Below are 13,737 nucleotides of genomic sequence, written 5' to 3' on the forward strand. Positions count from 1 at the left end.
TAATATATTCTTCTCCCTGAGGAAAAAGTTAGACTAATTGTCCAGTAATAAACAAATGAAAGACACCTCACTCAACACTTTACGTGGGCGTCCACACTATTGCGAAGCCCTAAAGGGCTCGTCACGCAGGAGCCTTGTTTGCACATCTTCTCATCACAGCGGCTGAATATACGCTGGGCCTTTAGCTAATATCGATGCTCTCCATGTGATGCTGCTAATGAAAAAAAAAGCACTGTTGGATGTTGTGCTTGGTTCGCATAAAAGCGCAGCACCCTCCGAAGTGCAGGAAGAGACCACTGAGGGGCAGCAGAATCACACGGCTGTGGTTATTTGTTCCGTTTGCCTTCCGAATGCATCCCAGTGCTCAGACTCCAGACTTGAGGACTGACCTGGAAGGATCCCGGTGCCATTTTGGCGAGCAAAAAGAAAATATATATATATAGTCCTGCAGTTTGTATTAAACAGAAAGGACTCGCAATAGTCTTCTCCTTAAATATTCACTTATGGGATGTCAGCAGATACTATAAATTACATGAAAAGTGTGTCTCCTTAAATTGATGGATACCACAGCGTGTGACATTGAATTGTTGAGATCAGGTCAAACAAAATCTAAATTTATATACATAAAAAAACAGTGAAACCAAGTCATATAACAATTCAGTTTATTTTATTTATTTTCCAGACAGACACATCAATTTCTGGACCACAGTAGAGGATGGAAACCTTTCACAGACATTTTTTGTCAATATTATTATTTGAAAATACAAATATAAAATTAGACTTTCCACATTTGATATGTGAGAGACCCCCATCCATTATTATTATTGTCATTATCATCTTTTTTTTTCTTTTAGTATATTTTTACAACAGGGCTTAAGCAAGCCATATGATAACCTGAAAGATGCTTTCAGATGTCAGTCAAGTCTGTCTGTCTCTCGCCATAAAAAGTCGGTTAACATAAAAAAAAGGGGCAAGTGTTAGGAATGGGCAGACAGCAGTGAAGAGAGCTCTGTGCTCAGCCTGCAGAAACATGGAAGCACAGCAGAGCCTCACACTGCCGTCCATGCAGTCTGAAGAGCTTCCAGGCTCCCCTCTAGGCCATGCGCTCTGCTCCACACTCGACAACACGCCAGGGGTCAACTCTCGTGTTGGTGGACAAGCTAATAATGAACCTGGGTGGCGCTGGGTGAAGAGTACACTGTATACAGCTGAGGTCTCCAGTCTAACATTGACATTGTATAGATATATGTTCATCTACACACATATACATCGCAGTTGTGTATATTCAGCAATGAGCATTGGTGAGATGTCAATGGGTTTGGACCAAAGGGGGAACTCTCCCTGAAACACGCCAGTACGGCTGAACTTGTGCTATTTCTGTCACCTCGAAGGCTTTTAGTCTTTTAAATTTGTGAACACAAGCCGATCTTTGTTCCAAAGCAAGAGAGCCGACACTAGAGAGGTTTGGGTTGGCGAGAGTTGCTTTGTGGACCAGGAGACCAGCTTGGTGCTCACTGCGACAGTCTCCAGTATCCTGGGGGATACGGGACACCGTACATAATGGTACATTGTACGGAACGGTTTGAAACCATTAGCACCCCGATGAATAACACGTTCTTTGGTACAAATGCTCAGGAAGGTCTGTTCTATGAATTGGAAACAGAGCAGAGCCTGAGACTGTCCTCGTCTGATGTCCCTGCTCCGGGGGAGAGACATTTGTTCTTATCCATAAAACTGATTCAAGAGGACAGAAATCTCACAGGTGTGTGGTTTCAGGGGGGGCTTCTCCCACAGCGGATGGGATAAATTGTTTGGCCATTGCCTAGCACTTGCCTCAAGATTCAAGTTTAAATGGATACGGTAGTACACTACAAATGTCAACACATTCCAGGTTGACTTTTTTTCTTTTTTGATTATATATATTTTTTTATTTAAATCAAGACCCCTCCCCTTTTTCCCAAATGGATAAGCTAATCTACTAAGATGTGTAACATTCATTAGCTGTAAACTGCTGTCAGTTTGAGATAAAATTAAATTACAGCAACAGAGCCATGCTACCTTAAAGTCCAAGCTAAAGGATCACAAAACAATGGACGAGTCCATTTTTATATTGTGTGAGGGAAAAGGAGCCATGTCAGTCATAAAGGGTTCACCTGCCACCAGGCGCTGCAACAGTGAGAAAATCTAAATCATGTTTAATACTTGTTGCACGCAAAATGTAAATAAACTATGGCTCCCAACAAGCTTCTAATATTGTTTTTTTTAGTGGTTTGAGTTAAGTTTATTATTTGATAAAATATTCAAAGAAAGGAAGGAACAATGCTTCAAACAGAGGAACACTTTTTTATACCCTGTCTAACTTTACTATTACATATAAGTTGGTACTGCGATTGAATTATTGTTTTTCTACTGACATATTTAACACTAAAAATGCTGAAAATTAATACTTGAAATATTGTATTTTTTTAAATAGACATTAGTTTAGATTTCCTTTGTTTTTTTCAGATACCACATCTCCCTAGCTTGTCCAATGAGATTAATTGGTGTCATCTTTTTACAATTAAGTTAAATAACATTTGATGTGGACATGTGTCTTTCTAACACACTGTCCAGTATGCTTGCTGGTTCAATGGGATAATGTGACTTTTAGCATCATAATAAAAGCTGCCATCGCTGTGCTTACTGTATGTAATTTGACATGTCTATACTGGATGAGACAAACGCCATTTATCAATGTAATAGGATTACATTTTAAGACCCCATGAGGTCAAATAATGAGATAACTCGGATAAACCTGAATTATGTTTCATTGAAATTATACTCAAAATCTAACTTGCTGAGTGACACAGCTTGATGCTTTCTAATGGGTTTGTATTTGCTTGAACAGCTGTTTTGTGGAATCTTTGAATAATGGAGGTCCTTCGACATGGTATCTGGCTGAGAGCTTTTAAGCTAGAGTTCAAACATCACAGGAGACAGGAGTGCCCTGATTCACAGCCCATTCTTTAACAGCTGCTAATATTGCTCTGAAGACCAAAGTCCTCTGTTTAACGTCCGTCTTGTCTTTTGCAGAAGGGCTTTTGTATTGTTTTTCAAAACGCTTCTATGATGTCAATATGAGTGAATAACATTGATTGCTGATTAAAACAAAAGCTAGCTCTCAGAATCCAAGCATTGAATGATTAGACATATTGATGAATTTTTTTAAGAAATAAGAAGTCAAAAATGGTGTCTAAAAATAACTAAGCAAGTGAGATATTTTCAAAGTGTACAAATAATATTTAAAACGGCACTATGACTAGTGTGATAATCATTGGTATGTTTCTTAAAAAAATAGGAAATACTTCATACATAACATCTTTGTCCATGATTAAAACTTGTGTCCCTCTTAGAAAGTAATCAAAAAAACTGTTTTGCATATCTAGCGTTAGTATTTAAGGTAGTACGGCACACCCCTTTTAAAACATTCAAGGGTGGGGATCCAAATAATGCCTTGTGTACAATTCCATCTTACAGCAACTGTTTCTCTATTGTTGATGCATGAGAGCTTTGGTTAGCTGAAACCATGTGAGTGGCAAAAACCGAACCAAAAATAAAACACACAGGGAATAAATGACTGAACCGCTATCAAAATAATTGACTGCAAATCTGAGAATAACATGATCATTTAGAGTAGGGTCTATCTTGACTGGTCCTAAATCCACTATTCACTACAAGTATTATATTAATGAGTCCTATATACCATCTACTTTGTAATTACAGGAGATATAAAAAGAGCGCAAGAGGAAAAGGGATAAATATGAGAGAAAGGAGAGGTAGAGCAAGGGAGAACAACAAAGACCACTACACTGGTATCAAAGACAGCACTCTGTTTACAAGTTAACTGTGATTTCTTTACACACTAATGAAATACATGAATGACCAACAAAAGGACCTCTGAGAATGGGGAATGGAAAGAGAGAAAGCAATGGATGCACAGTACATTTTAATAGTATATTACAAGTATTAATATATAAACCACAAAGTATCAATAAAACTCTGATTAAACGTGAAATCAGCAAAGAAGCATCTTTCTTTTTTATAGTTTTGTATTTCTTGTTTTCTTTTACATTTGAACATTACAAGTTTTTTTTTTCTTTACTCTTTAAATTATTACTTGATCACACCTCCATTTACTTTAGAAGTATCCAGCATATTTCTTTACCTGGTTGTTTTGAAATCAAAAGAAATGAGACAAGAAGTAGGTCAAATGAAAACAACAAGTATACCTTCCTCGGGTAAAGTATTTCAGAAAACACACCATTCATTCCATTGATGACTGTTAAAAACCAAACTGGAGCATATTATTATTAAATGTTTGAGTAAAATCATTAACCACACACACTGTGTAAAACCTGGTGCAGCGACAAAGTGAATAATTCAGTGTCATCTTTTAACCCTGTATAAATATCTTTAGATGAGACACGGTTCTAATATATAAAGAGATCCAAGTGTACACTGCAACATACCAGTTACGACTTCCCCAGCTGTTAACTCGCCTCACAACTCTGAAGAGATGAGAATACATTAACCCCGACATCCTTCATCCTATCCCAAAGCACAGGGCCGTTTCTTTAAAAGCAGACATATACATGTGCAAATGGGAAAATGGCCTGTACTTTACTACTCACAGTGCAATGATTACTCGCTTTATTACCTTTCAGTGTTTTTCCTTATTTTGCCACTAGAATAAATTAAAACCTGCCGATGATTCCACAATAGAACTCGCAAAAGCTGAGGTATGGTATCAAAATGTTTACTTTCCTAATTCATTCATAAAAGAACAGATTCAGAGAACAATCGGCACATAAAGGCTCCAGCGCAAAGCCCAGAACGTGTGCTCCATAAAACACATGGGGAACAAGTAGGATGAAACAAACAATAACGAACACCGAAGTTCTTTTGTAGAGTATAAAAGTGTCAGGACGCACTCGGAGCACAGTAAAATGCCCGCTTCAAGCTCCAATCTTCACATCTAAGTACAGTGTGCTTTGGATGAAATCTTTTTTTTCTTCTTAACTTTCTCTCTCTCTCCTTGAAAAGATACTGATATCTTAAAAGTTAAACAAAAGATACCAATCAGGCTCTCTCTTTTTTTTTTTTTTTTTTTTTAAACGTCTTAAAACGGTGTTGATTTAACTCATTTCACTTTGTAAATTTGCTGGTATGACACTTGTAAAATGATTCGGCGTTGGGTATTTACAGAGAAGGTGTGTTCTGTTTGTCTCTGGGGTCCTTTTACCGTCTTCCAGCAGAAAAAGTATAACCACTGTTTACCGCTTTTCCTCTATTCACACGCTATAACATGTTCTTTTGACACACCATCACAAAAATATGCTATTCTTTCACCGAGTTGGTTATATGCAGTGACTGGAATAATATGTACAGCTACATTTATTTTTCTCAAGTTTGAATTCACAATGTAGTTATATGAAATTTGTTATAGCATATATATATATATTTCTAAACAACAAAAACAACACTTATAAAAAAGGACCATAAAAATATTGGAGTCCTCTTTGTATTGCCCAAAAAATAGGTAATCATGGTTAACAATGAGACATCACAAGAAATAAAACAGCTACTAAGATTTATTACTTTGATACACTCTTTAAAGTTTCCTTAATTTTTTTTTCCTTCTGATTCTCTCCACACTGAGCTTTTTTTTGTTGCAGAAAGACTGAATTGAACATCCAATCATTTCTCCTTTACACTCCAATGATGAAGACATGACTTGCAAATATTCTTGGCTATGACCCCCGAACTTCAAACAAAAATCCATTTACACAAATATACTATAAGATCAAATAAAATGACACAAAAGTGAAAGTTAAAACTAAAATGACTCCCTAAAAACTAACCAAAACAAAAAATAACAGAGGAAGGATATTGGTGAGAAACATCGTACCAAACCAGGTTGTAAAGTTATAGGAGGTTTGGATTATAGTACAGCAGTTGTTATTTTCTGAGATGACTTTCTTTTCTTCTTCATGTGGTTCCGACTTTCGTTCTTTTTGCTTAGGTGACGCTGTAGTGCTTGGAGTTGGATAGTATCACCTGCACATAAAGCCAATTAGAAACTCCGTCCGGTCTTTCCGGGGCCACCAGATATACTCTGCTGGGTGATAGAAGAAAGAAAAAGGATGGCAACAGCATTAAAAAAAAAAAAGCACCTTTTATTTCATTCTCATCAGTCATGACACCAAATACTGTACTCTGATGGCTTCAGTGACATTTGATGGCAGAAATCTGGAGTTAATAATGTCACTGCAACGTAATTTCGTACTGATGCACATCCGCATGCAACACACGGGATTAATAGCAGCGGATAAAAACCTGCTGCATTAGATGCATAATTGCAGACTATACTGCTCGGTTACACCACTTGTTAACTTGGTCATCATGTTCACACGCGTGCCGCTACTGTTGAGTCTTTAAATAGTGTTAATGCTTAGCTGGGTTGATTGCTTAGAGGGAATTAAGCCAGTAAACATTTAAGTAATCGTATAAACACGTGTGCACAAATGAGTTCAACAAACACACCACACGTCTACAAAGAGCAGCTGGAAGCCGACAAAAAGCTCAAGACACTTTGAGTCTGAGATATAGAAAGTTCTACTGAACATATGGGGGGCAATTTTAGCAATAAAGATTAATTGCAGTGACAAAATAAACACGATGAAACTAAATATTTCCACGTAGACATCAAGCTTGTTTAATATTTAATGATTTAAGGAAATCGGCTTTGGAGTTTCATTTAAGTTGTATGATATATTTTCCTTTAGACAGAACTCCTGTGTAGGACTTTTTTTTTAGATTGGAAAAATTTCAAAAATGACTGAAGCATGAAATTCTTACGGAGCAAGCCACACAAACAATGATTAGATTTGTTTAAATCAATGATAATCTTTTCTACTGTCACCACACAGTCGCCAGCATAGGCCCGCAGATTTATGAGGACGTAAATCTTCCGTCACATTCACACTTTACCACCAGCTCTGTCACTTTGAGGGAAGGCAAATAAACAGAGAATGATGGGATGAACATGTATTAGAATAAAAATACACAGTAAATAAAATGCAATACCTCTGATGAGATGGCAACCGGCCACCTGTTCAATGGTATCCATTTGTAAAAGCTGTCGCAATCAACGGGCCCTAAAAGTGTACAGTTAGTGCTTTTGTCAGTATGCAATTCAAGGAGAGAAAAAGTGAGTATCATATCATGAATGGGAACATTTTGATTCAGTTTGATCATGTTCAGTAGCAGAGCAGGAGAATTTCGTCACATACAGTTTGTCATACAAGGTCATTGTGTTTTCCTGTAAGTAATGATAAAACGAGGGCTTCATTTTCAAGCACTTTGTATGAGGCCCATGTCTAGGATCTATTGTGAACATCTTCTGACTAAACTTAATCAGTTTACAGCATATGATCAGGTATTATCAATCAGAAATATGAGTATGACAAAAATATATTTTACAAGGTTTAATGTATTCTTCTTGCATATATTGAATTATATTTATTTCACTTCACTCAACCACAGCCTAGATAAGAGTAATAATGCATTACAGAAGGTGACCGTAAGGCTTTAGATAAAAAGAGTAATTATATAATAATATGACATCATGATTCCTTATCTAAATTACAACGAGGACTTCTAGTACACTACAATCCTTGCAAGAAACATTTCAGTGAGTGAGCAGCAACTATAAAGAATTGTGATACATAACCTTATATGTGCTTTGTTGTGAGCCGTGATTATTCTTATAAAGCATTATTAGTGCTTCTAACTATACATTTACAATGCTAAAAACAGATTATAAGCAGTATTTTATTATCGCATTATTGACATGGACTTTGTCAAGTGTTTCCCTTCATTTTATTTTCTGTCGGGTTAAAAATCAGTGAGAAATAGTAAACAACATATATGTCAAGGGGATAATAAAAGACACAAAATCCCCTTTTCTTCGCACATTCACAGTTGATTTAATTTGAAAGCACGCAGAGAATAGGGTCATAAAGACCCCTCAGTAAGATCAGTGTGTTCGAGAGTATTGAATGGTGCTCATTATGTAGCTCAGTTATCAGGACTGACAGGTCTGCAGAAATCCCTGGATTGAAAAGAGATGCACTTTCAACAGTGATTATCTGTCTTTATCTCTTCAATCAACTAATTGCACTCTAATTGTCTTGCATAAAAAAAACTGTTAAGTTCATTACTGCTCCTTCACAGTGGCTGTTTTGATATTGGCAAAAGGGAATAATAAAATCACTGGCGCGTAGAACCGCAGCGACAAATCAGTGACTCTGAAGTCATTCATGAGGTTGTGACATACGATGATCCGACATGTATTCAGTTCAACAGCATCCTCAGTAATAAAAATGAATTATAAAGCACATTTTAGTTCTGATTCATTTCCCCTTTTAATGTTCTGAATAGAGAGATCATCTCGCAGAGAGTCACAGCGCTGCTGCATCACCTCTCTGCTTTATTGCACTCAGTTTGATTCACTGGGTAATTCTCAAGCGGCGGTTTAGTATTTTAATATCACAGACACAATTTGACATTCTGGAAGGAGGCACAAAACCTGGCTTCTGTTTTTTGTTTTATTGTCATTAATCAGCCTTTTCAAACTGTTTCATGGTAAAAGTGATGGAAAGAATAAAATCATGTTTTCAGAATTCATAGAATTTGTTCCATTCAACGATTTGTTTTTACATTTTTTAACTCAGCACGGTTACAAACTGATGCAATGAATGGAAAATAATGGAAACGAATCGCCTCATTTCCATCTGCAAACTAGCTGCTGCTAAATCTGCTTTTGAAAATGAGCCAGCGTGGTCTTTCATTACAAATATTTTGTTTCCTACTCTGAGACCAACAGATTATCGCAGATTGCCAGTGGACCTAAAACAATTAATAAGAGAGGCTTTACTTAGGAAGTGAAAAGCCAATAAAAATATTTTACTGTTAAGCTCTGTTTGTTTGGACATCATGAATCAATTACACATATTTATCTAAATTAAAATGAGCTATTTCATCTTCTCATGAGCTAGTTGGCATTTTTCCATTTCCACACCCGTAGTGCTTATTAGGACTCACATTCACGTCATCCTTGCTAAGTCATTAGAATCAGTCCCATTGATTCTATGTACTACACAATCTGGGGAGTCTCCTGTGCTATTTCTCACACAAGAGACGCACAAAATCGAGCAGAAAAAACCACAATGTGTGCTTCCACAAAGCACATATAAATACAAATACCAGATTAAATACTGAAAAACACTTAACGTATAAACGTATAAAACTATAATAAGAGCAAGAAACCAGACAAATGCCTTTCTGGTTACAGTCAAATAAGAATGAAAAAATAATGAGGTAGATCATTTAGAAAGAGCGCCTTTCCCTTTAGTCTTGTGGTGCTTGCTTGCAGTACTAATGGGCCTGTTACTCCATCTCAGTTAAGCCATGCATTAATTAGCTTCTTTCAGAAAAGCAAGTGTTATTTTTATGACCTTTCCTGTGTCACTCACTTCAGTCGTGTAAATCAGTACAAAGATGGCCCAGCAAGACTGGCAGCGAGTCGCAGAATTTAACCCCGCTGCCGCTTGCTAAGGGCCGTACTATTCTGATGGCGACACTTTAAATTAATTATTCAGTGGGGTCCAGCGTAGACGAAGTAAACAAAGAGTCTCCTGTTGGGGAGTTTGAACATTTTCCCTTTGTTGAAAACAAGGTCCTGAACATGAGATGAAGATTGAGAAGGACTAACTTATCGAGGCGCAGTTGACTTTGACTGGATGAGAACGGTAACATTTTAATGTCTATACAGTAGGAGACGGCTTGTTTAGCCAAACTGAAACATTAATATCAATAGATCATATTGGCCTTATGAACATTACAAACTTGATTCATTTTAAGTGGGCGAGCACAGAGTAACACTGAACTAGGCTCTATGGCGGTGACACAGAGACAGGACGCAGGATATCAAATATTTTATAATAATTTACCTTTTATAACGTCCTCCTTGCTGCTTACATTATAATGTTACAAAAACTAAATATTTACATACTCTTATGAATACGGTTACTTCATTATTAAGTTACTCCCTAGTCATATTTATTGTTTTTAAGATGCTCTTCAAAAGCTCCCTATTTTGTAAATGATGATCCCCATTTTTCATTATGCGCCACAATCTTGCCCGTCTATGTCTCTGTTGGCACTGGGGCTTTGCAAGCATTTTTTGTAGAGGCTTTTCTTTGATTACAGCCAAAGCAAGAGAGAGGATTATTAACGGGTTGCTGCACATCAACTAAACTGACGCCCACAGGACAAGACAAACATCAGAGCACATTCACATAGTCTCACTGAGAAAACCTCTTTATTAGTGCCACCTCTGAGAGACCTGCAGGTCTTACATTTATGGGATGACTTGGCATTTTGCAGTTTACTGATCAGCAAAAGAAAAATGCGGGAACAACACCTGGCTGAGAAACTACACCTGGACAAGGACTCAACCTGCTGCAAGCACTGTCCTAGTGACGCTGCAAACTCAAGCTCTGGGACAGATGGGCTTCTAAAAATAAAGGGAATTTGTTCTGGGAAGGTGACCCAGTGTCTGAAGTCAGGTGATTCTGCAACAGCTAAGGGGACCAAACATTTGCATTTGACACAGATAACTTTGAGAGGTGAGACAGGGTTTTCCCTTGTCTGGGACCTCTGAACTCAACGACACCTCTCTGCACCAAAATAAGCCCAATTCTTGAAACCTACTGAATTAAGGTTGTAATCTGGATTAGAGATATTTTCTTGAAGGCAGGTGATGTTCATTTTGATCAGTGCAAGAGTATAAAGTCCTTTAACAACTAGTAAGCCCTACTCCTTATGATAAAACTATAGTGTCACAGAACAACTCAATCATAGGCAGCATGAAGTAGATCCGTGTCTTATTTTAGTGGCGGTATTCTGACACATGGGGAGGCAAACTGAGCTCAAGGTGCGGCCAGACACACAACAGGCAAACTGCATCTGAGTACTCACTGTGATGCCGGGGCCAAACCCAGAGCCAGGCTGAGGGCTAGCAGCGCTGATGTAGTTGCCCACAGCTGAATCCTGGCTGCTAGGTCCGTACAGGTCAGCCACAGGCCCTGGACTGTTAGCACCAGGGAAACCTCCGGGCCTTGACTGGTTGGCGCCTGCATACAAAAAGAGGGAGGGGGGGGGGCAGAGAAGCTCAGAAACACCCAACCGGCATCAGTACGACTCTTACTTGCTATGACTCAAAGAGGGGACATTTCAATCAAAAGAACACACTACTGGATTCTTGTTTGTCTCAAAGGACTCACTGATAAAAGCTTTTCATTTTGATTTGATAGAAAACAAATCCAGGATTTAGATTCAACATCATTTTTAAGAGCAAAACTAAGGTTGAATCCAGTATGATCTTCTGAAAATAATCTACATGCTTTGTGTAATATTCATAGGAATAACATTCACTTTGTATAATCATGCACAACACAAAACAAGCACACTGCTGGAGGTATTGTCACCATGCTAATAAACTAGTAAGGTTGCAGTGTTAATGTTGCCATGCATAATGAAGGAGTACTTGTAAAACATCATTAGCTGTTGAATCAGAAGAGTAACACAGGATAATTATATTACAGATTTTAGATTTCACGTGATTGTTTCCAACCCATTCATTTGAGATGTGCTACTATATGCTTTCCTACATGACCTATGATTCATAGAAAACGCCGAAAAAGTTCTAAAAATTGTCCATTATTTCAGATTTGCTTCAGCTTTCCTGTGCACTGTTGTAACTTCAGGCAAAAAGCAAAAGAGGAATGTGAGACAAGAAGGAGACATAAAGGGGAAATATAAAAGCATGACCCGGCTTCATGTGCAGGTCCAAACTTGGGAGAAAGGGAGGGGGGGAAAAAAGAAATACTGTACATGACTTACCACCTTTGCCCTGTGAGTAAGAGCGACTCCGACTAATAAAATGTCTTTTGAAAATCGAGATGCCAACTAAAGGCCAATAACACTTGCGATGCAGGAAAAAAAAAACACAGTCAGGGGGGTAAAGAAAAAAAACGCAGTGATCTCTTAACAGCAATCTCCTCGTCTGTCAGCTTCATGTAACCCTTCGTCTCACCCTCATTCAAAGACAAGGCAGGGGAAAAAAAAACGGGATTAAAAAGAAAAATCTCCCGACCACAGGAAAATGCTCCATCTTGTGTACATATGAGCTTGTGAGCCCTATGATGCATGAGAGGAAGGCCTTGTAGAACAAGTAAGGGAATACAGAGTGCAATGCATTAACACGCACAGTACACAGACTGTTTAATTGTCACCGGGTTTAACATATCACTACCTCATCTATCAAAGCTCTATTAGACACAGAGTCCAACAGAAGCACCTAAAAACATACAAAGCACTCTGCAAAGATGAAGCCATCTCACTAAACACACATCTGGTGCGTTTGACAATGCTGTGTAGCTGTGAGTACTTTACACAGTGCTCTTATCTCGCATGCACAGCCCCCAGTGCTTATTTTATAATTAAGGACTTTTTCAGTCCAAATGGCAATCCTCATTTTCTATGACCGGTGATGTTTTATCAAGTGTGGCTGACCCCTCTCTGCCTGTGAAACTGTTTTTTTTGTCATTTTATCTAAAAACGACGAGACAATGGTTCTGCTTTGTCTTTGGGAGCCAAACAATCTCAAGTGCAACGTGGGTCAGATTGTTGTAGTGTGTCAATATTCATATCCTATTTTAAATGGGTAATCCCGTAGCTAACTCGTTCTTATGCCTCGGTTTTCTGGTACTCGCAGAAACGCTGACTATAAAGAAGAAAAAATGTGATGCTGGGGGGGGGGGGGGGGGTCTTCTGTGTGTGTGTGTGAAGTACTCTCAGAGAAAAAGGGACGACTTGAATGAGCAACCGTCTCTTTCCTGAACACGGTGCCAGCCTGTGACTTCCGGGTTTCATTTGCTTCATTTTTATTCACTCAAATGTTGTGCTGAGATACTGATGCAGACGCCGTGCACAAGGAAAAAGCATTTATCAAGGAGATATTAGTGCTCAACATGCATATATCCTGTTCTCCCTCTCAGGCTAGCAATCTGTGTGGCAGGATCTCCACCTGTGGACCCAGCGCTTTGCGCTCCCCACAGTATTTGCACGGTAATGGAATGACAAATGAAACACGGGTAATCTGCGACCTGCGCCTGGTAATCATCATCGTGAGACCCCGAACGGAGACGAAAAAAACAATTATACCTCCTGAAAACCATTCTCCTCATCAACTTAAAATAAAGATTCCCCCCCAAAAAACGGTACCGTTGTGTTTCCATTTACTTTAATGTGCTCTCTGATTCTAATATCATTAGGGTCAGAGTTCGCTACAAATATAGATTATTTTTTTACAGACACAGAAATGTTGTTGACTGGTTCAGGATTCAAACGTGTGCTTTGCCGACCAAGCAAAACAAAAAACAACAAACTTCTGCTGCCAAAGAACCGCGAGTGATCTGTACTTTCTACTCTCATGTCCACCGTAGTGTGTGGATATTCGCAGTGACATAAAGTTCCCCTGCCATGTGGTCTGGGCTGTCTATAAAAGTCAACACTTAACGCTGCTTAAGCGACCTGTAGAAAGTGAAGTGTGTGTGGTGCACTATGTCCGTA

At 38.4% G+C, this 13,737-nt stretch overlaps 1 protein-coding gene across 11 annotated transcripts in view; it reads right to left on the reverse strand.

The window, feature by feature from the left end:
• Positions 1-645: 645 nt before the first annotated feature.
• Positions 646-13,737, reverse strand: part of msi2b (musashi RNA-binding protein 2b) — a 207,239-nt gene continuing 194,147 nt past the window's right edge. For 6 of the 11 annotated variants that reach the window (XM_037467036.2, XM_037467034.2, XM_037467037.2 and 3 more), the window contains 2 exons: positions 11,083-11,237; positions 646-6,157 (listed from right to left, as the gene is read on the reverse strand). In XM_037467036.2, coding sequence (XP_037322933.1) covers positions 6,113-6,157; positions 11,083-11,237 — 200 coding nt within the window. In that variant the 3' untranslated portion in view covers positions 646-6,112. Of the gene's footprint in view, positions 6,158-7,125; positions 7,197-11,082; positions 11,238-13,737 lie in introns of all 11 variants that reach the window. The other 5 variants (XM_037467031.2, XM_037467035.2, XM_037467038.2 and 2 more) reach the window with 2 other exon arrangements.

This window comes from Pungitius pungitius, chromosome 16 (assembly GCF_949316345.1).
Source record: "Pungitius pungitius chromosome 16, fPunPun2.1, whole genome shotgun sequence".
Classification (NCBI taxonomy): domain Eukaryota; kingdom Metazoa; phylum Chordata; class Actinopteri; order Perciformes; family Gasterosteidae; genus Pungitius; species Pungitius pungitius.